The sequence below is a fragment of the Vicugna pacos genome, chromosome X, assembly GCF_048564905.1.
Source record: "Vicugna pacos chromosome X, VicPac4, whole genome shotgun sequence".
Taxonomy (NCBI): Eukaryota; Metazoa; Chordata; class Mammalia; order Artiodactyla; family Camelidae; genus Vicugna; species Vicugna pacos.
This window is the reverse complement of record NC_133023.1, coordinates 97,859,894-97,883,752: the sequence shown is the minus strand read 5'-3', so window position 1 is coordinate 97,883,752 and position 23,859 is coordinate 97,859,894. Positions and strand designations below refer to the sequence as shown.

General features: G+C 42.5%; 1 protein-coding gene across 5 annotated transcripts in view; it reads left to right on the top strand.

Annotated features, from left to right (window-relative positions):
* Nucleotides 1-7,734: 7,734 nt before the first annotated feature.
* ATP11C (ATPase phospholipid transporting 11C (ATP11C blood group)) overlaps nucleotides 7,735-23,859 on the top strand; it is a 152,112-nt gene continuing 135,987 nt past the window's right edge. For 4 of the 5 annotated variants that reach the window (XM_072955657.1, XM_072955656.1, XM_072955659.1 and 1 more), the window contains exon 1: nucleotides 7,735-8,818. In XM_072955657.1, the coding sequence (XP_072811758.1) occupies nucleotides 8,792-8,818 (27 nt within the window). In that variant the 5' untranslated portion in view covers nucleotides 7,735-8,791. The remainder of the gene's footprint in view (nucleotides 8,819-23,859) is intronic. The other variant, XM_072955658.1, reaches the window with a different exon arrangement.

Here is a 23,859-nt window from a genome sequence, read left to right as displayed (position 1 = left end):
CACCTGGTCAAGAAGTCTGGCATTCCCAGAAGTATTCCATCATCTTGCAGCAAGTATGTATGTGGGATGGAGCCAGGGCAGGCTCTGAAGACTTAAGTTAGTTTCATGAACAGGTGGCCCAGACTCCTGCGGCACCTCCTCCTGCCATACCGCTGTCCCATCTCAGTCTATCCCTGTGGCTTCGTGCTGAGTTACCCATGATCAAACAATTTAAGATAAAGAAGAAATAACATGAGCCTGGTTTACACATAGCTTTGCAGGGATAAGCTGGCACCACCTGAAAGTAGATGATTGTAGCACTAGAACCCCACCATGCGGTGCCCCAAAATGACAATGGGAAAGGGAAATCTTTCCAGTGGACAGCACTTTGAGAAGCACATCTGGTTGTCTGTTGTGCCTAGGAGAGATGACCTAAGGTACAGATCTACTCTGATTCACAGGCAGTGACCAATGGGTTGGCCAGGGACTTAGAACAAGTTCCTAACAGCAATCTAAATACTGCCACTTAGAAACTTGAAATTTTATCTGCTTAAAAATGGCATATAAAATTCTCAAGTCAGTAGTAATTTAATAAATCATCCAATCCCCTCATTTTCCCATGGGGAAATGTGGTCCAAAGAACGTACATGATTGGTCCAAGGGGAACTCGAGATAACAGTCAGAATTGACATCCCCTGGATCTCAGATTAGGGCTCTCTCCATAACAGCACACAGATAATCACTTATCCCTTTGTCAACATTTCTTGAGCTTCAACACTGTGTTACAGTCTTCCCTGGGAAAGAGGCATAAGGATAAATAAGGCATGGTCCCTGCCTTCAAGAAGCTCTTCTATTTGTTCTGTGTTTTGTGCATGTTGGTGTATTATACTTATATCCTGTGATAAGAAATAAGTGAAATCAAAATGGCAAAAACTTTCTCAAGTAGGGCAAACTAAATACTTGCTGAGGAGTGCCAAATGCAATTACAAATGCTAGAAAGTGAGCTAGTAAGAACTATATGACTTAAAATAAAATAGACACCAACCGAGATATTAATTAATTCAAGGTTGGATTTGATTGTTAAGGAGAGTTTGCATCACTATCACTGCTGGGAAGTGAGCCATTTTTAATGGATTTTGATGGCATCCTGCCTGAGTCTTAGTACCTAAATGTTGGCCTGGGTGAGATAAAATTTGAATTCGTTGATCAGAAAGACTGGAGGATGGTGCTATCTGCTATTATTTTAAACAATAGAAAGTGGTTGAAATGGAGCTATTGAGTACTCAAAGGGTTTGTCAGTTCTCAGATCTGAGCTTTGAATTCTATTCTTTTATTCCTTAGGAAGAGCCATTCCCAGAGATGGCTCACTCCTGTGCACCCTCTTCATCTAAGACCATTTGATTCACTCCTCTCTCAGCCTTCTTTCCTGTCTTAGAAGAAGGGTCCCTCCTCCCCTGAGCCTCCTGTTTCCAGTCCATCCACTCTTACTTCATTTCTCACCCAGCTTCCTCAATCCTCAATCTCTATTTCTTTCTTTCTGAAATCTTTAGCTTCTCCTTTCTACAGAATCATTCCCTCTCTGCTTTTAAACATGTATAGGTCTCCTTTAGTTTGGGAAAAAAGAAAAGATGCTTAATCCTGACAGCTCTCCTAGCAATTGTACGATCTTTTTTCCTTCTTCCACCATCAAGCTTTGCAAATGAATGGGTTGCTCTGTAAACTCCTGCAATCTGGCTGCCAGCCCAGCTACCATTGAAACTGCACTCTTACAGCTCATGCAGGATTTCTGAAGCATTAAATGAAATAGCCTTCCTCAGTTCTGATTTCCCTTGACCAAGGATAAGCTTTTGAGGTTTACAGCATTTTACACCAAGCTCTAAAACCACATTTTCCATGCATATTGGAACATTTTTATTTGAGTATTCTATTGTTACTTCAACATAGTTAAAACTGAACTCACGATTTTCTCCTCTGAATGATTTTCCTATGTATGACTGATGGTAAGCCCTATGAGATCAGGGAACACTTTTTTCATGCACATCACTGAGCTTCATCACACTGTTTGGATGTAATCAATATTCAATAAACATTTGTTGAATAAATGAATAAGTATCATTTTCTATTCACTGAACCTTAATTCCTTACAGTCATTTGGATTCACCTCTCTCCTTTGTTCCATAAATTAAATCAGTGATCAAATCTTGTCAATCATGCCTTCAAAATGTGATGGTTAAGGGTATGGATTTGGAGTCAGGTGGACCTGTTTGACTCTCTGCTCTGCTATTTTTCTAGCTGTGTCTTTGGGCAAGCTCCCTAACCTCTCAGTTTCTTCATCTATAAAAAGAGGATAGTAGTGGTACCTTATGGGGTAAGTGAGAATAAATTAGGTATTGTATATAAAGTGCTTAGCACAGTGCCTGGCACATAGCAAGTGCTCAATAAACGATAGCTATCAAATTACCTTTCACTACTCCCCAGTGTGAACTCATGCTCCCCTAGGGAAGTCTACTGACTACTTCATAATCTTCGTTGTTTCTCTTGGCTGGTATGCGCTCCTTCCTTTCTGTCCATTCAAAATGCTATTTACTCTCTTTATTCATTTTTATTGTTTAAAGTAATGCATATTCATAGTTAAAAAGTTAAATAGATTAATAAGACTTATACAGCAAAAGAACAGATCCCTAATCTATCTTTTCCAACTTCTGATCTGTACTACTAAAGCAACTACTTTCAATAATTTTAGCTTTTTCCTCTAATATTAACTTCTATATTTCTTTTTTTAAATGTTATTTATTTATTTTAATTTTTTCAGAGGGGGGAAGTAATTAGGTTTGTTATTTAGTTATGTTTAGAGGCGGTAGCTGGGGCTAAACCCAGGACCTCATGCATGCTAAGCATGTGTTCTACCACTTGAGCTATACCCTCCCCACCTTACTTCTATATTTCTAAATAATGTACTTATACTGATGTTTCTTGATCTTTCCATTTTTAGGTAGTACTTATTGCTTTCTTATGGAAGATAAAGATTTAGACCTCTTACAACACCATCCTTTCCAACTTGCCTTTCCTTCATTCTGCAAAGGAGTTTTAATTTGGTAAATCAGTAAGGCAGTATTTTCATTATTATGGCTATGTAAATATCTTTCACTTTGGAGTCAAATAATATTTCATCATGACTCATTTACTTTCTTAAGAAACTTTCAGGTTTTCCTGGAGTTAAAAACTGCATTGGCTCTTGTTTGTTTGCTTTGTTTTCTATGTATCAATTACTAAGTTTTCACTAATTTTCCCATACAACTGTAAAATTTTTCTTAACACTACTCTCTACATGATCAAACACATCAGGTAATCTATCAGTTAATTAAAACATTTTTTTTTCCTCTAAAGACTACCCTCCTGTATCTCTCCATCTTCCTACTCTCCTCCGGCCTGGCCAGTCTCTAGCTCTACAGCTCAAACTTTCATTATCATCGGGGAAGTCCCTTCACCTCTTTCTTATGCTCATCTCTTATTTCTGGATGCCTTCCTCTTTCTTGGTTTACTCTCTCATATGATGGAATGTGTATTTCAGTGGCTTCCTGAGAAGGGAGGTTTAAATTTTATATCATTTACTACTCCTCAACATGGACCTTTTGCTCCTACAGGCAGGTCCACTTACCATTTACTGGAATATTTTCACCTCCAAATCTTTGCCATTTGTCTTGGTTAGAATGCTCTCCTACTTCCTGTCTGTGTGTCCAAATGCTGCTTGCATTTTCAAACTAATTTTTATTTTTATAAAAATACTGCATGTGCATAGTTAAAAAGTTAATTATAAAGCTTGTAAAGAGAAAAAAATGGTGGAAGTCCATTATTTCATTCTTTTCCAATCTCAATCTGTGCTCCTAGAGGCAAGTATTATTCATTACTTTAGCTGTTTCTTCTGGTATTTACCTCCTTATTTCTAAATAAAATAACTATAGTGATACATTTTGACTTAATGACTTATCTTGGAAGATAAAGATTTAGTCTTATGCCACATCCTCTCTAACCTCTTCTCTGTCTATCCTCCCAATATAGTTTGGGAGGATGTAGAATTCTGAATTAGAAATCATTTTCTCAGAATCTTGAAGGCCAAACTATAATCCAGTGAATTCACTGTAGTTCCTCGTGATTGCTTCTACCCTTCCACTGTAATGAAATACCTCATCCTTTTAAGTCGGCTCTAGAACCTTGTGTGCCTTTGATTACTGGAATATACCCACTTCCTTTTTTGAAAAGCAACCCAATATGAGATCATCCACAATCTCCTTGGACTTCTGCTCTCCATGATTACTAACCTCATTTGTCAGTACAGTACCTGCGATGTAATTAATATGGGCTATTTGGAGCACTGTACCAGAGTGCCCTGATCTCATCTGACAAAGTGGCATTAAAGCTGAGATCTGAAAGATGAACAGCAAAGGCTGTGAAAGCATTCCCCGCAGAGATGGTTGCAAGGAAGTGCCAAAGCTGTCAGGGGAGAAGGAACTTTGGGAACTCAGGGGAATAAAGGTGGCCAGTGAGGTGGAGCTTGGTGAGTAAGGGGGAGAGTAGGCTCACCAGAGGGTACAGAGGAAGGCAGGGGTCAGAGAATTCGGAGCCTTGTAGCTGATGTTAAGGCAGGATTTGGCACTTATCCTAAAAGCAACAAGAAGCTACTCAAAAGTCATAAGCAGGGAAATGATTTGATCTGATTTGTCTTCCAAAAATTTCTGTGGTTGCAGGGTGGAAAATGAATCAGAGAGGGCCAATAGTTAGGAAGATACAGGTAAAATTAGTCTCAAATATAAACATTAAGGCCAGCTTTGGAAGGGAGAAAGAAATTTCAGATGGGCAAAAGGTAGTCTTATGAGTATGTTTGAAAGCTCAGCAGAGATTACTGGATTTTTTCAACTGATGGCAGTAATACGGATACAATTTCTTTTTTCTCTTTTTTTAGTATTAGACGGAGGAAGTGACTCCTCCTTCCACCATCCCCCCTCCTGCTGGATCCCTTAATTGCTCATCAATTGATTGATCCCAGAAGCAATTTGCTCCTCTCCTTCCCAAACCTGGACTGCATCCAGTGCCCCAGTGGGTGTTCTGCCCATTTGCCATGGTAAGATTTCTGAGGGGTTGAGGTAGAGGGTGGAAAAGAGCAAGGGGGGGTGGGAAATAGAGAAGGGCTTCTAAGGGGCTTACACAGAAGTAGGGCAGCAGAATTGAAATGGTCAAGGGAGGACCCTTTCCCTTTCCTTGCTGAGACAGTACGCATCATGTCCAGCCAAGATGGTAATAAGGACAGAAGACTGCTTGACAGGGGCTTCTGAGGCAGTCAGCTGATAGGCCACAAGAGTTAGTGTTAAATACCATGGGTTCTGACAGTTTAGACAGGAGGTAGTTTTTGCAGTTCTGTTTATGGAATTGGCCGAATTAAAATGCTGGCTGATGGTCTGCTCTTCATAGTCATTGACAACAGCTTTCTACAACACCTGGGTTTTCTTTGGAAACTGTGAAGAGGCACCGAAAAGAACAAAAATAATTTCTTCTTGCCTTAAAAAAAAAAAACAACTCACAAAGGAAAGTAATTCTAAAGGATGTGTGTGAGAGTAACTCTAATCTCAGGTTGAGTTTGGATATGGAAAGAAATTACCTTGCATAAACTTCATGTTTTGCTGAGCATATTTGATTTATGCAGAACTGCATTTTTATAGTCTAGCAAATTAGTCAGGACCCATGAGTATAGGTGTTGTGATGAAATAAATTCAGAGGACACAGAGATGGTGGAATTTCAATAACAAATGAAAATATGACCAACAATACTGCCATACCTTGGAGGATTCGAAACACCTTGCTTTTAAGCTGGGCAACACGGCAATGGCATGTGAGTGAGTTTTCACACAATGGTGTGTGAGAGAATACTGCAAAACAATTTGCAGTTCTCTAAATTTGTTGAAGTTGATCTGTTTGAATCTATAAGCTAAGTACACTCTTTTCCATTTACTTAACAAAACTGTATATGGAAAGATATTACTTATTATTTACTAATAACCACTTGCATCCCCAAATGTCTAAATTCATTTTCTATTACCTATTTTATTGATAAGGATGTATTTTATTGATGAGGATTTTAGCTTATGCCTAGAACAAATGATAATAACCTCTTCTGCCCTCAAATTCCAGTCAGTATCTAGAATAGTGCCTGCCACATAGTAGGTATTCAACAAATCGTGAATTAAATTACATTAGTCGCTCTGCTCAGTAAAAGTAAAACCAGAAAATAAACCCCTTCTATTTGAAAATAAATATTTGAAATAGTACAGAGCAAAAAACTTTGATCCATTTTGCCAAAAAAGTAAACATCCTCATATTTGGTTAATAGACTTCTAACATAAACCTTAAAAATCACTAGATATAGCCCCAAGTGTGGGCAAACACAAAGGACCATAATAGGTAAAGAATTGGAAACGTACGGTTTTACTTCTTGGCAATTAGGACAGTTTGGGAACATACCTTAATCCTGCATTGGCACTTCAGTGAGGATGTGGCTCACAGAATCGAGTTCGAACTTCCTACGGTGTTTCAGAAAGTCCTTTTTCTGAGGGGTTTTAGTGTTCCTTCAGGCCGTCCCTGCCCATGCATCCTGGGCGTCTGCCAAAACGGCTTGTTTTTTTTGTTTTTTGTTTTTTTTCCTTAGGTTGTCTTGCACTTCCTCACCGACCTCTCACTCCACCCCGGACTTTGCCCCACCGAGCGCCTTATAAAAGTCTTCTCCCATTTCAAGATCCAGTTTAACCTCCAGCACTTTCGAGAAAGCTTCCCTTTTCAGATGCGCCAGCGCTCTCAGCACTTGGAACCTCTCGTCTAGCAGCCATTACTTTCTAACCTGTTGTTTTTGCACGTGGGTATCGTATCCCCTGACCAGAGTGCGGCAACCCCCCTCCTCCCGTTGGGGAGGTCTTTTAAGAGGTCGCCGTGCCCAGCCCCTAGCACAGTGCCTGGTACAAAGAGAACGCCCAGTAAAGGTCGGTTGAAATGAATCTAAACCCCAGACGGGAAAGGGAGAGCGCCTGTGCCCAGCAGTAAAGGCCCTTCACGACCTAAGGGGAGGCCCATGGTGCAGCCGGCCACTGTCGCCAGCGCTACACTGGCAGGGAAGGTGGCGCGACAGAGGCTCGTGGAAATGTCTTTGAACTCCCTTTACTTATTTCTTCTTTACTTTTGCAGAGGAATCTGAATGTTCTGTTCCAACAGCCTCGGGGCACGCCATAAAGGGCGGTGCGAGCCAGGCGAGGTGGGGGTTGGGATGGCAATTCTTGACTCCGCTTTCCTATGCAAATTTTAAAGTTTCGCAAATTCCAGTTCTAAACTAGGAGCCGAGGGTGTAGAGGGTTTCCCGGTGCAAAATTTTCGCGTCCCAGGGAAGGCTCCGGGCATTCGGGGCTTTGCCTCACGTATCCTTTTCACATTTCCCACCGCTGGGAATTTACCAAGCACTCCTGGCCTCCACATCCAGCCCGAGCGGAGAACCGCGGTTCGGCCCAGAAGTCTCAGACGCTTCCTCCTTCAACCCTCTGGGCAAACCCCGTGCGGGCGAGTGGGGGAGCTCCCAGCCCGCGGTACGAGGCGGAATAGGAGTATCGCGAGACTACAACTCCCAGGCTGCTCTGGGAGAAGCGAGGGGGAGGAGCGAGAGGGAGCGGTTTGGGGTAGAGGGGGTGGCAGGGAAATCCCGCCCCGCTGCGCAGCAGCAACGACACAAAGCCTGACTTTACAACCTTACAGAGAAAGTGGAAGTATGACGGCTTAGGTGGGGAGGCAGGACAAGAGAAGGAACCAGAGGAGGGAAAGCAGCGTAGGTGGGAGCGGAGCGAAGCGAGGATAGTGGCGAGACCCGCGCCTTTCCAGATGAGGAGGGGCGGCTTTCATAATTAATACCCCCGCCCCGCCCCGCCCGCGCCGGGGTCTCCACAGCCCCCTGCGGGTCCCCATTCCCCGCGCAGAGCCCGGCTCCACCCCGCCGGGAAGCGGGTAGCCCGACTGCCTCGCGGGCTCGGGGCGGGCCGGCAGGCTACACCGTGGCTTCCCAGCCCCGGTGCCGGACGAAAGCGCGGGGCGGGCGGCGCGGCTGCCGCGGACCGAGGAAGGGCTGCGAGCGAAGCGGCGCGGCGGACGAGTTAGGGCCGGGGCAGGGGAGGCTGTGGCTCCCGCCCGAGCCAGGGGAGTAGTGTCGGGCTGAGGCGAGGTGAGGCGCGGGGTGCCTCGGGAGGGTCCCTCGTGGCCCCCGAGCGGGGCGGAAGCACGCGGGCTGGCCGCGGGGAAGGCGGGCGGTGGCGCTGCGCCGGGGAAGAGTGCAGACAGCGGGGTGCCGAGCCCGGCGCCGGTAGAGCGATCGGGGCGCCCCCCTCCCCGCGGGAGGAGCCTTGCGCTCCTCCGCCATCCCTCCCCCGCGCGCTGGGCTCGCTTTCTCCGCGGGCTGCTGCGGGAGTGGAGGGGCGGCGGAGCTGGGGGAGCCGCGGGATCGCCGCCCCCGAGACGGACGGGGCGGGGCGGCCGGGGGGCGGGGGCGGGCTGCGAGTGAGGCGGGGCGGGGGCGGCTGGGGCCGAGAGCGCGAGGGCGCGAGGGCGCGGGCGGCCAGGGGGCGGGGGGAGTGCGGAGAGGCGAGGAGGGAGGGAGGGCGGCTGGGTGGCCGGGCAGCCAGCCTCGCCGTCAGTTTCGCGCCGCCGGCCCACGCCGCAGTGTGTTTTGTGGACGGCACCTTCCCAGACAGCCCAGTAGAGCCCAGCTCGGCGCCCGGCAGCCTTCGACGCGATGTTCCGCCGGAGCTTTAATCGTTTTGTAAGTACACTCGCTGCGGCTCCACGCGTGCGGGTTTGCTTGCTCGCCAGCCCCTTCTCCCGGTCCTTCGGAACAATTTTCTAAGGGGGGGATTGCGTCTCTGGGAGACCCCCACCACCAGCCCTTTTAAATTTTAACTGGAAAACGCTGCCCAGGCGGCCAGGGTGGGAGGCAGGTAGGGCTCTTGGAGCAGCCCCCCCCCCCAAGCCGCCCCGATCCCGTCCAGTTTATCCAGAGCTTCCCGGGGCTGTTAGAAACTCTGCCTCGGACGGGGGGCCGCCCTCGGGCTGGATAGTGGGGGGCCCGTGGGGGGACGCACCCAGGGGCCCCTCAGTTTGCCAGTTAGTCGAAGATGGCGTTTTATTACCAGGGAGGTTGCTTTCTTTTGTTTCCTGTGCCACGAGCACATGGAGGTAGACCTAGACCTGTCACCGTGGTCCCAAAAAAGACCTGGGGGCTGAGGAGTGGGAGGCTGGGCTGGTCTCAGCCTTGCCTGGGGCTCTGCCGGCGGGCGGCCGCTGACCCGAGGCCGGGCAAACTTTGGAGACCCAGCCTAAGAAGCTCACCTTGCGGGTATAATAGAAGCGAGGGCGGTTGTCAGGGTGGGCTGGGTGGAGGTGGAGCCGCCAGGAGGCGCCGGGTCTGAAGCCTCGCCGAGCCCGGAACGCCCCAGACAGCGACCCGGGGGGGAAGGCGAGCTGCGGCTGGACTCCTTCGTCCACGTTTACCCCCTTCCACATCCGCGGAAAAGGGAATTTAATTTCCGAGAGAGTTTGGCATCGGGAAAAGCGATTTCTGGCTACTGACTTTTTTGAGTAACCTGTTTACTCCTAGAGGGTACATTAAGACTGGAGTAAAACCGGGACTATTTACTTCTATGCTGCTATTTGTAGCGACTTCCTCAACTGCAAAATGAGGTGGCGGGAATAGGATTTTATTTCTGCCAATGATGTGGAAGAAAGGGTTCATCTGTAAATTTTTATTTTTCTGTCCTTAGTAAAAATGTTTGAGTGCTGTGCGCTGCCCCCACCTCCCCCCTTACGATGTATGTTTGAGAACTTGTCGGTTTGGTTCTTTTCCAGCTTTTATTCCTAATCGAAGCACTGCTAGCATTTTTCAGGCGTCGGATGAATTTGTTCTCGTTTTTATGCATTTGAAACTTTCACAAATGTACCCTGGCTAAATGAAATAATCGTACATGCCCTTTTAGGATATTATTATCACAGTAGTAGTGGGTTAATGTTTTTCTAAATGGTTACCTTACCCAGAAGCATGTCTTACGAAATGGGAGTAGATTTACCTGTGGCACAGAGCAATAGAGGTTTTGCACATCAAGGTCTTGAAATCCGTAGGAATTGGCTGTACTGGATACTTTGCTAAAGCAAGTGACTAAAATTGGTTTCTCACCTTTAGCCTAAGAAGGTAAAAGAGCGTTATACTTCATAGTTCTATTTCACGTAGATTCTTGTGATCTTGGAGTGTTATTTGGGGGTGACAAAAAGGAAAGGGTGACAAAGAGGACTAATCGTAATATTTGGGAAAAGGATGATCTTTTCATATGCCATTCTTATAGTGGAAAACAAGTGGACTCAGGTTCATAATAAATTCATTGGCTCAAAATTGAGATGTTTACATCCCCGTGGTTTGTTTTTGTTTTTAAGGATTTAAACATTTCAAACCAGACAACCCAAGTATTTGTCTAAAAGCCCACTCTGCTTTCCTTTTGCTAAGAGTGCTCTGCGTTGTGGGAGTCTAGTAGTGAAGCAGCGCTGGCCCTGGAAGCTAGGGCATGCAGCAGAATTTGCAGCAGTTGTTTGAGGTGCCAGCCTGCAGGTTTGAGGCTAGTACTTTGCATCCCTGTCCAAGATCTCTGCGGAGAATCACTTATGCTCACACTGAAATGAGCTTTGACCTCATTGTTTCCGCTGGAATACCCGACTGCTCACATTTTCCTGCACAACCATGACTATGGTAAGTCTCCGGAATTTGTACCAGTGCTGGAAGCGGAAAGGTTCTCTCAGGAGTTGTATCTGAGCCCTAGGCCTCAGGCAAGGAATTAATCGCAAACCCTTGGACTGAATGTGAAACGTGCTCTCTGATACTCATTGCTAAAGAGTGACTTCAAAATTTTGGGAGTGGTGATGCAGATTTCATCTCCCCTAATCAGTAAGCCAAACGCTGTCTCCATCTTTTGCCTGGTAGAGATTGAGTGGCACTCCCATTTAAGTCACTAGGAGGGTACAACTAAAGATTTAGGTTGGACTTTGAGATTTGCACAGCAATGTAGATATAGTCCAAGTTGTGCGCCTTTCTGTTTCAGAGATGGGGCTATGAATTCCTTTCAAAATTAAGTGGTTTTTTTCCTGTGTCTATTTGTGTCTGAAATTGACTTTGAATGTGAAATAAATTACAGTGGAGTTGATTGTAGTTGTTGGTCACTGAAAACTAGATACTGCAGGTTAGGACAGGACGTTACATTTTTAAACCTGACATGGGAGGTTGTATCATCTTCTGTGGCTCTGTAGTGTTTGCTGAGTCGGTTTAAAAACGCTATTTATTTCCCCAGGTTCTCTAATTTCAAGCTAAAAGAAATAGTGATTCACTATATTTTTTAAAGCTGTGGCCCTGATGTCTTTGCCATTGATAATTGTCTTCTTTCCTTTCTGATGAATTATGACTTTACTTTTGACAGTTTTGACGTAGAAAGAAATTGATTGATTTGGTGTAGGATTTTAGGATTTAGATATGTAGGGAGGTCTTAAAGATTTAAGGATGGGATTTCTATGAGTATAGTAAAAACACCACCTATTCCCAGTCAACATCCCCATTCTCCCCATATACAATAAATAAATAATAGTACCTTTCTGTGTACATTTCCTTTAAAAGCGTGTTTAATTGGAAGTCTGGACTGGTTGAGACTTAAGGGACAAGGACTTTTATGTTATTGTCTTTTACTCTTAATAAAATTCCTAGTGATTCCAATAGCATTTTCACTTTGGTTTAAAAGTTTAATGAGAATCTAAACAAGAATCCACCCCCATTTGACTATTTCATGCTAACGATTTAAAATAAGACATTCTTTAATAAAGTAGATCAGGGGGCTTGGCCAAGTGGATGCTGTTTAATTAGCTTGTCAGAGTGATATTAAACCGGTTTGACTGTTTAGATCATTGATATATATTTAAATATTTATTTGTATGGAAGTACTGGGGATTAAACCCAGGACCTCACACATGGTAAGCATGCACTCTACCACTGAGCTACACCGTCCCTCTAGATCATTGGAATATAAAAGGTTAAATTTCGAGTTGAAATACTGGAAAAAAATTTTATCTGATTCTAGAAGCTCTCAAACTGCTTTGGTTCCATAAAGCATGCAGCATATAGTAATAATATCACATAGAAAATGTCCTATCAGTCAGAGAGGCCTAGGACAGGAAAGAAATTAGACGGCATAAGGTATAATGAAAATTCAAAATAAGACAAAAAAAATTCAAACTAAGATTTAATGAGCTAGGTAGCTAATTTATAACTGAGTCCAAAGCAAGGCCAGTCCAGTGAAGCTGTCTATGGAGGCAATTAACTAGATAATTCAGGAAATTTTTATTTTATTTTATTTTTTTTAAGAGCAAGGTTTTTAGTTTCCTCCTTGAGTTATCATTATCAAGAGTAATTAAACTTTTTTTTTCCTGTTTCATTTTACTAAAATCCTTGGCCTGACATTGCTGAGCATGGAAATATTGGTGAGTTTATTTTATTATGTTTAGATATTTATCTGAATGTTTGTATTGCAGTATTTTTGCTCTTACACAAGCCTTACAAATGATCTGTGCATCTTGGCTCCTACCAGGTAGTTCATAGTTTAACAGGTGAATTTGACCCTACTAAAAGCAACCTTTTATTATCATATTATATTGTAATTTCCTTTTAACTTGTGTGACACCCTACATTATTAGTCTTTCTCAACCAGGAGAGAAGCAACCCCTAGTGCCCTAGGGAATCCTTTGTGTGTGATACTTACCTCCCATTCGCACCTGGGGATGAGGAATTCCAGTTGAGAAAGGCTGCCCTAGACTGTGAAAGCTACTGGGGGCAGGGACAGTTGGCGCAGTGCCTGGTGCATGGTAGGGGTTGGATAAATATTTGTTGAATGAACAGTTTTTATGTTTCACATAAATAATAACTTCTACTTATAGGCAGTGATATTTATAGTAAATCCTTCCTTATGAGAATGAGGAGTTCCAGTTAATTGGATGTGGTACTGTGTTTTATAATAACAAATATATATTTGGTCTTTGTCCCTGTTTCTGGCACAGAGCTCCTAAATCTCTTGGAATTTCTGGTGATGAGAGCAATAAGGATGGCTTATTACATTAATGAGGTAACTTTGGGAAAGCACCTCAGGTTGAGAGCTGGGTACCAGAGGAGGGTTGGAACTTTCAGTCCCACCTCAACCCACCCCTGCAGATTTCTAGGGGATGGAGAGGACTTGGTGATGGAGTTCAGTCACCAATGGCCAGTGGGTTAGTCAGTCTTGCCTATGTAATGAAGCCTCTGTAAAAATCCAGAAAGACGGGGTTTGGAGAGCTTCCGGGTTGGTGAACTTGTGGAAATATGGGAGAGTGGCTCACCTGGAGAGGGCATGGAAGTTCTGTGCCCCTTCCGCACACCTTGCCCTCTACTTCTCTTCCGTCTGGCTGTTCCTGAGTTACATCCTTTTATAATAAACAGGTAATCTAGTAAGTAAAATGTTTCTCTGAGTTCTGTGAGCCTCTCTAGCAAATTAATCAAACCCAAGGAGGAGGTTGTAGGAACCTCTGACTTACAGCCAGTTGGTCAGAAGTACAGATAACTACCTGGATTTGAGGCTGGTGTCTGAAACCCAAGGTGGGGGTTGTTGGAACCTCCAGTTTGTAGTGAGTTGGTCAGAAACACTGGCGACATCCTGGACTTGCTACTGGCATAGGAAGTGGGGCGGGGGAGGCGGGGGGCGTCTTAGGGCTGAGACCTTAACCTGGGGTATCTGATGCCATCTCCGGGTAGATAGTGTCAGAATTGAGTTGAATTATAGGACACCCAGCTGGTGTCTGAGAATTGCTTGTTGGTGTGGGGACCACCCCCCACATTGGAACTGTGATCAGAACCTGAACATTGAGTTATGCCATATACTGATTACCAATTTTTTAAGTATTAGAATAAATATATCTGATGAGGATGCTATACTGATTGTAGCAAATCTTAGATGATTACACCATTTTATGATCTTGCAGAGCACTATTTCATTCAACAAATATTCACTGAGCAGCTGTTAGGTATTGGGCACTGTGGTCGGCCTTGGGACACATTGGTGAGCAAGACAAAGTCCCTGTCTTCAGGAGCTTTAACTGTCATTACATGCACGGCTGTAGATTCGGGGGATGTGTTGACTGCTCGGTAACACATTTGCGACACACCACGCAACTTGCTTTTTGTGAATAAGTTACTATTATATACTAACTTGTCATTTCTCTTTCTACCAGAAATAGAGTGAACAATCTCGGTTATTTTCTGGTTGCTTGGATTTCAGATAAAAAGGAATTTGTTGCTTTTGACACCTTCACTGTGACCTATACATGGCAAACTGCTCTTTTGCAAATAGATGTTAGCCTGAGCCTGTGTATAGTGGGAAACCTATTTAGGAATGAATCACTGTTACTTGAAAGAAATGTTAAATAACTTGGAGACAAGTTTTGTCCTTTTCCTGACCTGTCTTACTGATTAAGCAACATAAAACTCTAAATATCTTCTAAATACCTTCTATAAGGGTTTACTGTTTGCTCCTGTTGGTGATTATTGTTGTAATTCAGCCCGTTAGTGGGTAATATTGAGTGCCTACAAATCAGGTAGTTTCCAGTGCTCTTAATGAGCTTTTAGCAGATGTGTGATTTGAGCAGGTGTAGCTGGCTATTTTCATATTGATGCAACTGTCCAAATGAGCTTGTTTCCTCATCCAGGCTGCCAGTTGACCGGCAGCTGGGCAGTGGGTTCTGGGAGGTAAAGGATTGCCAGTGGCCCCTGGGAGAACCATAACCAACATTCCTGTGTCTGGATGATATGCAAAGAACTAGCCCAGGAGAGAATTCAAATACTGGTTTGTGATGGAAAAAAAAAATCATTAAGGCTGACAGCTTGTCTAACATGGTTGATTGGTTCTCCCAAAGAGGGTGAAAGCATGGGACACAATGGCTTTTTTTTCCCCAGGTGGTACAGTTTCTTGTACATCTGTAGTGCGTCTCTATGGTTTAAGCTTTTGCATCTGGAATTCTTGAGACTGGGCGGGGGGAGGTTTCTGGTTGGGTGGCAGGAGGAAGTGAATTAGGTGCTGTTTTCAAGTTCATTTCCATTCACTTAACACTTAACCTTCCTGGCCTGGTGTAAGGGTAGATCAGTGGTTGATTGTCAAACAAACATTAGCATGGCTGCAGCATATGTTAACACTACCGCAATTTAATGATGAATGAGTGCTCAGCACTGCAGATATGGGCTCAGGATGCCCTATGCCAGCATATTGGCAGACAGCCCCCTCAATTACTGCAGTGTGCGGAGGGATTGCTGGTTCGGCTGACTTCTTGATTATCTGTGCTTCACGGATAATGTTGGACTGTGGCTATACAGATTTGGTAGGTTAATATGTATTTGTGAAATACAGATTGTTACCCATTTTTTGCCCCATATTTATCTAATAGAATATGGGAGGATTGGTGAGGACTACCCTGTAAAGCAGATACTGTGTATTTTTTTTAGGCTCCTCCATTATATATTGTCTTAAAATATTATGGTGGCTGTATTTTCCTAGTCTCTTCTTCACTTAGGTATTGGGAAATCAGAGCCATCTTCTTGATGATTATGCCTTTAGCATAGCATCAGTTAAACAGTAGATGCTCAATAAATACTTTTTGGAGTTGATAACACAGTCTGAGTCAGTAATTAACAGTTGAAAAATGAGCAGCTACCAAGAAGCTTAGACATTTCAGACTGGGCTACTAGTAAGTGCATACCACTGAAAATAACATCCTTTCAGTGGACAAACTACCACACTATATTCATTCTAAATGAGAAAGAATAATACTTTCATGCCCACTTAAAAAGTAATGAGAAAAAGTTTAACATTTACTTGAGGTTGTTTTTTCAATTGGCTAGAAAGATTATCTTTACTGCACTCCCCTTTCTTGGCCATTCGTAGAAAACTATAATTAGTATACTCTCCTTAACTTCTAAAATTGTAAGCAAATTCATATCCTTTTTGTTTAAATCCTATGCATAAGCTTTTATTTTCCCGTCCCACCAGCACATCGAATCTTTTTGAAAACCAAAGCCGCAGTGTTAACTCTCCAAGAGTTGTATGTCCTTTGACTTTTATGGCAAATGTGCATTATTTGGATTCAAGATACCACTTAGTAGCTGATGCTGGGAATGTAACATACGGTCCTCTGTTTGTACCCAATTGCCATCAGCTGGGTGGATACCTGCAGCGAGACGGCAGAATAACCCGAGGAGCTGTGCAGTTTGAGGGATTTGAAAATAGTTTTGCTGTGAAAAGAGCCTTAACCTTGTTAAAAGGGTTAGTCCCAAGTCCTCGTTCTGCCTAGCTTGGTAATTGGGTACTGTAGTTCATATACATCAAGGTGTTCCTCAAATGTGGTCATCGGACTACTTGCATACAAGTCATCTGGGAAGCTTATTAGAATACATATTCTTAACCTACGGAATCCAAGTCTCAGGTGATAGGTCCCAGGAAAGTGCATTTTTAGCAGGCACTCTAGGTGGTTCTCTGGTCACTCAAATTTGAGAACACCTGTATTTAATAAACACAGAAATATTTTTCTGTGTACACTCCGCTCTCCTCTGAACTTCACTTTCTTCATCTATAGAATGAACGTAATCGCTACTTCACATGGTTGTTGGAAACGTTTGGTGGGCTATTCAACACTATATATAGTATACCAGTTGTGGGGGTGGTCCCCAGAACCACGGCCAGGTTCGATGGTTTCCTGGCAGAACTCACAGGATTCAGCGTTAATTCTACTCACAGCTGTGATGTATTACAGCAAAAGGCTACAAAGCAAAGTCAGCAGAGGGAAAAAGCTCGTGAGGCCAAGTCTGGAGGAAAGCAGGCAGCTGCCAACAGTCCTCTCCCGCTGGAGTCCCGCAGGTTGTGCTTCATTCCTCCAGCAGTGAGTTGTCTACCACGGAAGCTTATTCAGGACTCAGTGCCCAGGGCCACATAGACACCCTCTGCCTAGTACCCCCCCCCCAAATTTCAGACTCCCAGAAGGAAAACAGGTATTCAGTGTAAACCGTATCAGTTAGGATGGTAGGGACCTTCTCAAAACCCAATTCCCCAGACACCAGCTGGGTACCAACCTTGCAAGCAGGCCTTTTTAAGAATATCAGTCTCAGGCCTACTATCTTAACTTTTTCCTACACACTGTTAGGAGATCCTGGTATTTTTCAGTGAAGGGAAATGACTTGCCCTTGGTCATGAAGATAGTCAAGCAGCAGAACTGAGACTCCCAGCAATCACCACCTTTTCATTGCTGTGTACACATGCATCTGGATGACATTCCTTTCCATATCGTTGAACGCATTCACTATTTGTCACTTGCACCAGAAGAGCAGCCTGCAGGTGGTTAAATTGATGCCCCAGTGGGGGAGCCAGGAAGTATTGATGTTTCTGCCAGTTTAGCGTCAACACTTGCTGGTTTCCTCTCTGGAGCATCACTAAGTTCGTGGATTTTCATTTTTTCTTTGGGAAAAAGACTTTGGGACTTTTGTTACTGCCCCCACCCCTCCATGTTCCATCCATTTACCCATAGTCCCAACACTCATTTGCATCATTTCTTCATCCCATTCTGTATACATAGCTAGTTGTGAGCTCATAGGCACCTGATTTAAAAAATCCTTTTGGATAACACAATTCCAAAGGGTGGGCGTACTAAAGAGTATTTAGTTAAGGATGACTATATAGGAAAAACTGCCAAAAGGAAAAAATAAAATTCTTGGGCTAGTGTATGAATTTTATGGCAATATTTATAAGTATTCTTTTACTCCAGGATTGTTTTTTTAATTTTATGGGCATGGAAAACCAGGGATATCTCTCTGGTTATTTGTAACTTTCAGCCTTTTTAAAACTTATCAAGAAGGAAAATTAATAGTTCTTTTTTGATTTGGGCAAGGGATAAATCAGGAAATCATACTGGAAGATGCAGTAATCCTGCAGATCAACGAGGAGCAGAAATCAGGAGGGAACGGTCACAAATAAGTAACAGCTGGGTAGAGCAGATTATGTAAGCTACACCTGTTGTGTAAGCAGTGGGGTTGTTCTTTAAGCATCACAATGTTGTTTGCAGTAACATGGATTAAGGGATCTATAGTGTAGTGCGCAGTTTACTTTGGCTTCTTTTCTGAAAATATTCATATGAATCAAAAGCTTCCTTTGAACACTTATGCCCTACTTGGGTGCTATTAGAGGTATGTTAAGGGACAGCCCATTTCCAGTAGCTCGCAGTGTTCTAGAGATGGAAGACCACACACAGGACTGTCCTCCTCACAAGGCAGTAGGTCATGAGTGCTGACCTCTTGAAGGCACACACATTAAGTGCCACAGGCATTCAGATGAAGGCCCTGATCTCACTCTGGCAGCAGTGAGTGGAGGAGGAGGGATTTGTAGAGGAGGTGACAGGTGAACTAGGTGGTAGGAAACCCAAAGGATTGAAGTTCATGGGATTCTTGGGATCAGCAGCCTCATTACAGGAGGAGGCAGTTACCTGAGCAGTCAGGCAGAGTTATTGCTTGTGGCGCTTAGAGCGTTAGATGGCTTAGGTTCCAACTCTAAACGCAGCAGGAAGACCGAAACCTTAATCTTCAAGTGCCTTCTGTTTACTGTGGTGAAACTTAGACTGAAGAAAGGGAGTACTAAAAGTGGACATCAGGCGACTTTCGTTTCCACAGCAGTAGCTATAGGAAACTCTCTGTAGATCCTCTTTTCTGAAATTCTTGACTCCAGTGATGGTGGTCCTCAATTTTCTGATTTGGTAAAGGAACCAGGATGGAATAAGCTTTTGGGTAATATTTCATGACCCTGCTTCATATAATATTATATAACTGGTTATTTAGTTGTCTTGCTTACATAGTAACTGCATACTTTCAGAAACTTCACTACCTAGGGACAGCATGGTAGTTTATCCTGAGGACTGGTGGTCATTTAAAAGGCTGGGGATCAGGCCTTTGTCCAGGAGCACATTCCTTACAGTAACACTTCTGTTTCACTGTCACCAGCCAGCATGGCTCTTAATAGACATTCAGACCTGACCATGTCATTGTGCCTCTTACCAGAGCATGAATTACATCTTATTCTCAAATAACCACGCATCACCACATGCTGTTGATACTACTTTTCTTTATCATCACGACTGCCACTCTATTCCAAGGGATCAGCTCCCTCCTCTTTCGTGTTTGTTCCTCCTCCAGTCTTTCCTCTTTCAACAAATGGCACCATCCCCTACCCAGCAGTTCAAGCTCGAGACCTAGCACTCATCCTTAGTACTCCCTTTCCCTTCATGTCCTACATCTAATCTCAGCAAATCCAGTAGATTCTGTTTCTGAAAGAGTTCTCAGATCCTTCCCCTTGTCTGCTTTCCCATCCCTACCACCATCCAAGTCCAAGCTACCACTGTCACTTATCTGGACCGTTGCAATAGATGATCTCTAGTCCTGCCCCCTCCATTCCATCCTCTGCACAGCATCAGAAGGACTTTTTTTACAAATGCATATCTGAGAGCCTTCAGTGACTTTCCAATACTGGTCAGGTCTTTATCCAGAGAGTATTCACTTTTACTTCTTTCATTTTTTAAAATTGAGATATAATTCACATGATAAATTCACCATCTTAAAGTTTGCATGTAGGTTTTTAGTATATTCATTATATTCTGCAGCCATCACCATGATCTAATTCCGGGCATTTCCATCACCCCAAAAAGAAACACTGTCCCAACCCTTCCTTTTCCCCAGCCCCTGGCAACCACCATTCTACTTCCTGTTTTTATGAATTTGACTATTTTAGATACCTCATAATTAATGGAATCCTATCATATTTTTCTTATTGTGGCTGGTTTATTTCACTTAGCGTAATGGCCTCAAGGTTGGTTCATCCATGCTGTAGCATGTGACATGATTGTCTTTCTTTTTAAGGCTGAATGGTATTTTGTTATATATATAGTGCATTTTGTTTATCCAGCCATCTATTGATGGACATTTGGGCTCCTTCCACCTCTTGTGAATAATGCTGCTATTAACAAAGGTGTGCAAATATTTCTTTGAGATCCTAGTTCTAATTCTTTTGGGTGAATACCCAGGAATGGGATTACTGAATCATATGGCAGTTTTACATTTAATTTTTTGAGATACCTGTGTACTATTTTCCATAGCAGCTTCACCATTTTACATTCCCATCGCCATTGCAGAAGAGTTCCAGTTTCTCCACATCCTCACCAACACTTTTTTTGGTTTTGGGGTTTTTTGGTAGGAGCCATCCTAATGGGCATGTAGTAGTATCTTGTTGTGGTTTAAATTTGCATTTCTCTGATGATTGGTGATGTTGAACATATTTTCATATGCTTTCGGCCATTTGTATATCATCTTTGGAGAAGTGTCTATTCAAGTGGTTTGCTCATTTTTTATCAAGTTTTTTTGTTGTTGTTGTTGAATTATAGGAGTTCTTTATATATGCTAGATGTGAACCCTTTATCAAATATATGATTTCCAAATATTTTCTTCCATTCAATAATTTTCCTTTTTACTCTTTTGATTGTTTCCTTTGATGCATAGATGTTCTTAAACTTGATGGAGTCCCATTTGTCCCTTTTTGCTTTTGTTGTCCGTGCTTTTCTAGTGTCATATCTAAGAAGTCATTGTCAAATCCAATGTTATGAAGCTTTTCCCCTGTGTTTTCTTCTAGGGTTTTTATTGTCTTAGGTCTTACATTTAGATCTTTAATCCATTTTGAATTGAATTTCTGTATGTCATATAAGGTAAGGGTCTAACCTGATTCTTTTGCATGTGGATATCCAGTTTTCCCAATGCCACTTGTTGAAAAGAGCCTTCTTTCCCCACTGAGTGGCCTTGACACCCTAGTGAAAGATGATTTGACCGTGTATGTGAGAGTGCATTTCTGGGCCTCTGTATTCTGTTCTATTGGTCTATATGTCTTCCTTTGTGCTGGTACTACATGGTTTTGATTACCATAGTTTTATAAGTTTTGAAATCAGAAAGTATGAGGCCTCCAACTTTATTCTTTTTCAAGATTGTTTTGGCTGTTCAAGGTCCTTTGAGATTCTATGTGAATTTTAGGGTGGATTTTTCTGTTTCAGCAGAAAGTCATCCTCACTTTTTCTGTTTCATCTGCCAAAGGACTTGTATATACCATTTCCCTTGTCTAGTAAACTTCTCTCCTTTATTTTTTTAATTGAAGTATAGTTGATTTACAATGTTGTATTAGTTTCTGGTGTATAGTCGTAGTGATTCAGTTATACATATGTATATATATACATATTCTTTTTCATTATAGGTTACTACAAGCCATTGACTATAGTTCCCTGTGCTGTACAGTAGAACCTTGTTTATCCTGTGCATAGTAGTTTGTATCAGCCAATCCCAAACTCCCAATTTATCCTTCCCTTCCCTTTCCCCCTTGGTAATCTTAAGTTTGTTTTCTATGCTTATCAGTCTCTTTCTGTTTTGTAAATAAGTTCGTTTGTGTCATTTTTGTAGATTCCATATGTAAGTGATGATATATGGTATTTGTCTTTCTCTGTCTGATTGACTTCACTTAGTATGATCATCTCTAGGTCAGTCCATCCATGTTGCTGCAAATGACACTATTTCATTCCTTTTTATGGCTGAGTAGTGTTCCACTGTGTGTGTGTGTGTGTGTGTGTGTGTGTGTGTGTATACACACACCACATTTTCTTTATCCATTCATCTGTTGATGGACATTTAGGTTGTTTCCATGTCTTGGCTATTGTAAATAGTACTGCTGTGAACACTGGGGTGCATGTGTCTTTTTGAACTAGAGTTTTCTCCCAATATGTGCCCAGGAAAACTTCTCTTCTTTAGTCAGTTGCCTGAACTCTTACTCATCTCTCAGGGCTCAACTTGATTATTACTTCCCTAAGGAAGTGGCAGTTTCCCAGATCCTCATAGCACTATGAACCTTTCCTTTATACTCTTCTCACAATGACTCTATATTTGCTTGCTAACTTATATAGTATCAAGCTTCCCTCTACATAGTAAATTCCATGAAGATAAGAATTGTCATCATTTTTGCTTATTGCTGTGTCACTGATGCTTTAGTGCCTGACATATGCTCAATAAATATTTGCTGAATGAATGAAATTTGATTCCTATCTGTATTTTTACTCATGTTTCCCATTTGTAATCAGACTTTTAGAGCTTGACTGAGATAAAATTGTCCAGTCTTTAGCCATCACTGTTGTGTTCAGTTTTTAAAAGTTATCTGTACTCATATTTTAGAAATGAAGCCATTTCCTCTAGCATGCTGTGTTTTGTAATATATACAATATCATCTCTTTTTCATTATATTTTTAAGTATTTAGTGTTCTCTGATGTACTTAATGAATAACTTTATGAGCATCCCCATTGTACACACACTTGCAATATTGACTGTCTTGAAGTTTGCTATTATACTTTTAAAAATATTCACTTCTCTATAAATAAGAAATGAGGTATTTACTGATTAAAGTATTTTTTCATTTTGTAAATCTTTCTGATAACTTTTTAGTCTAGCTATTTTAACAAATGCTTGTTTTTTAAATTTAAGAAACAGTTTTATTGATGTGTAAGTACTTCTAATGTCATTATTTTTATGAGTTTATTGTAGTTTTGCTGGGTACCAGATATTCAAAAATGGTAGTAGCTAGGAGTCTCATTTAAACCCTTAATACATCAGGATGAAAATAATCTTATGATTTTATATGGATCAAAATTTGAAATAAGTTTTTTATTTTACCTTCAGTGTAGGCATCTGTGTTCTGTTGTCTGTGTGCAGAAACAACTATTCCATTCAGTGCCTTGAATTACTCAGCTGTGACTTCATTGATGTATTGCAGGTTTATGGAATTGTTTTAGTTGTAAGTTGTCTTTGCCTTCTTACCATTATGATAACAGCTAAAATCCGAGAAGTAAATTGCTGGCACTGTTTTAAGTGCATTTCAAGCACTAATTCATTATACACGTTTGCTTATTAGAGTTCTCTAGAGAAACAGTCAATAGGGGGTGTGTGTGTAAATACCTATATATTTACTATTTTATTTATATGTAAATATATAAATAAATTTCTTCATACACATACGCACACACACACACATACACATACAAAGAAACTTATAAGGAATTAGCTCATACGATTATGGAAGCTGACAAGTCCCAAGATCTGCAGTCAGCAAGCTGGAGACCCAGGAGAGCCCGTGGTGTAGCTGCAGCCCTAGTGGGAGGGCCTGCGAACCTGGAGAGCTGATAGTGTAAGCTTCAGTCCAAAGGCTAGCAGGCTTAATAAATACCCAGGAGAAACCAGTGCTTCAGTTCAAGTCGGGAGGCCAGTTAAACCAGTGTCCCAGCTTAAAGGCCATTAGGCAGGAGGAGTTGCCCTTTACTCAGAGGAAGGTCAGTCTTGCTGTTCTGTTTAGGCCTTCAACTGAATGAATGAGGTCCATTCACGTTATGGAGGGCACCCTGCTTTACTCTGTCTACCGACTCAAATATTAATCTCTTTCAGGAGTACCCTTACAGGTACACCCAGAATAATGTTTCACCAAATATCTGGGCACTTTCAGGGTGGCCTAGTCAAGATGACACATAAAATTAACATTACACTTATGTCCTAGGATCATGTGAAGATGAATGAACGAATCTAAAGTGTGTATAGACCAGGAATGAAAGACTGTCCCGTAAGTAACTGTAGTTTGCTAGCCTTACCACCTGTAAAA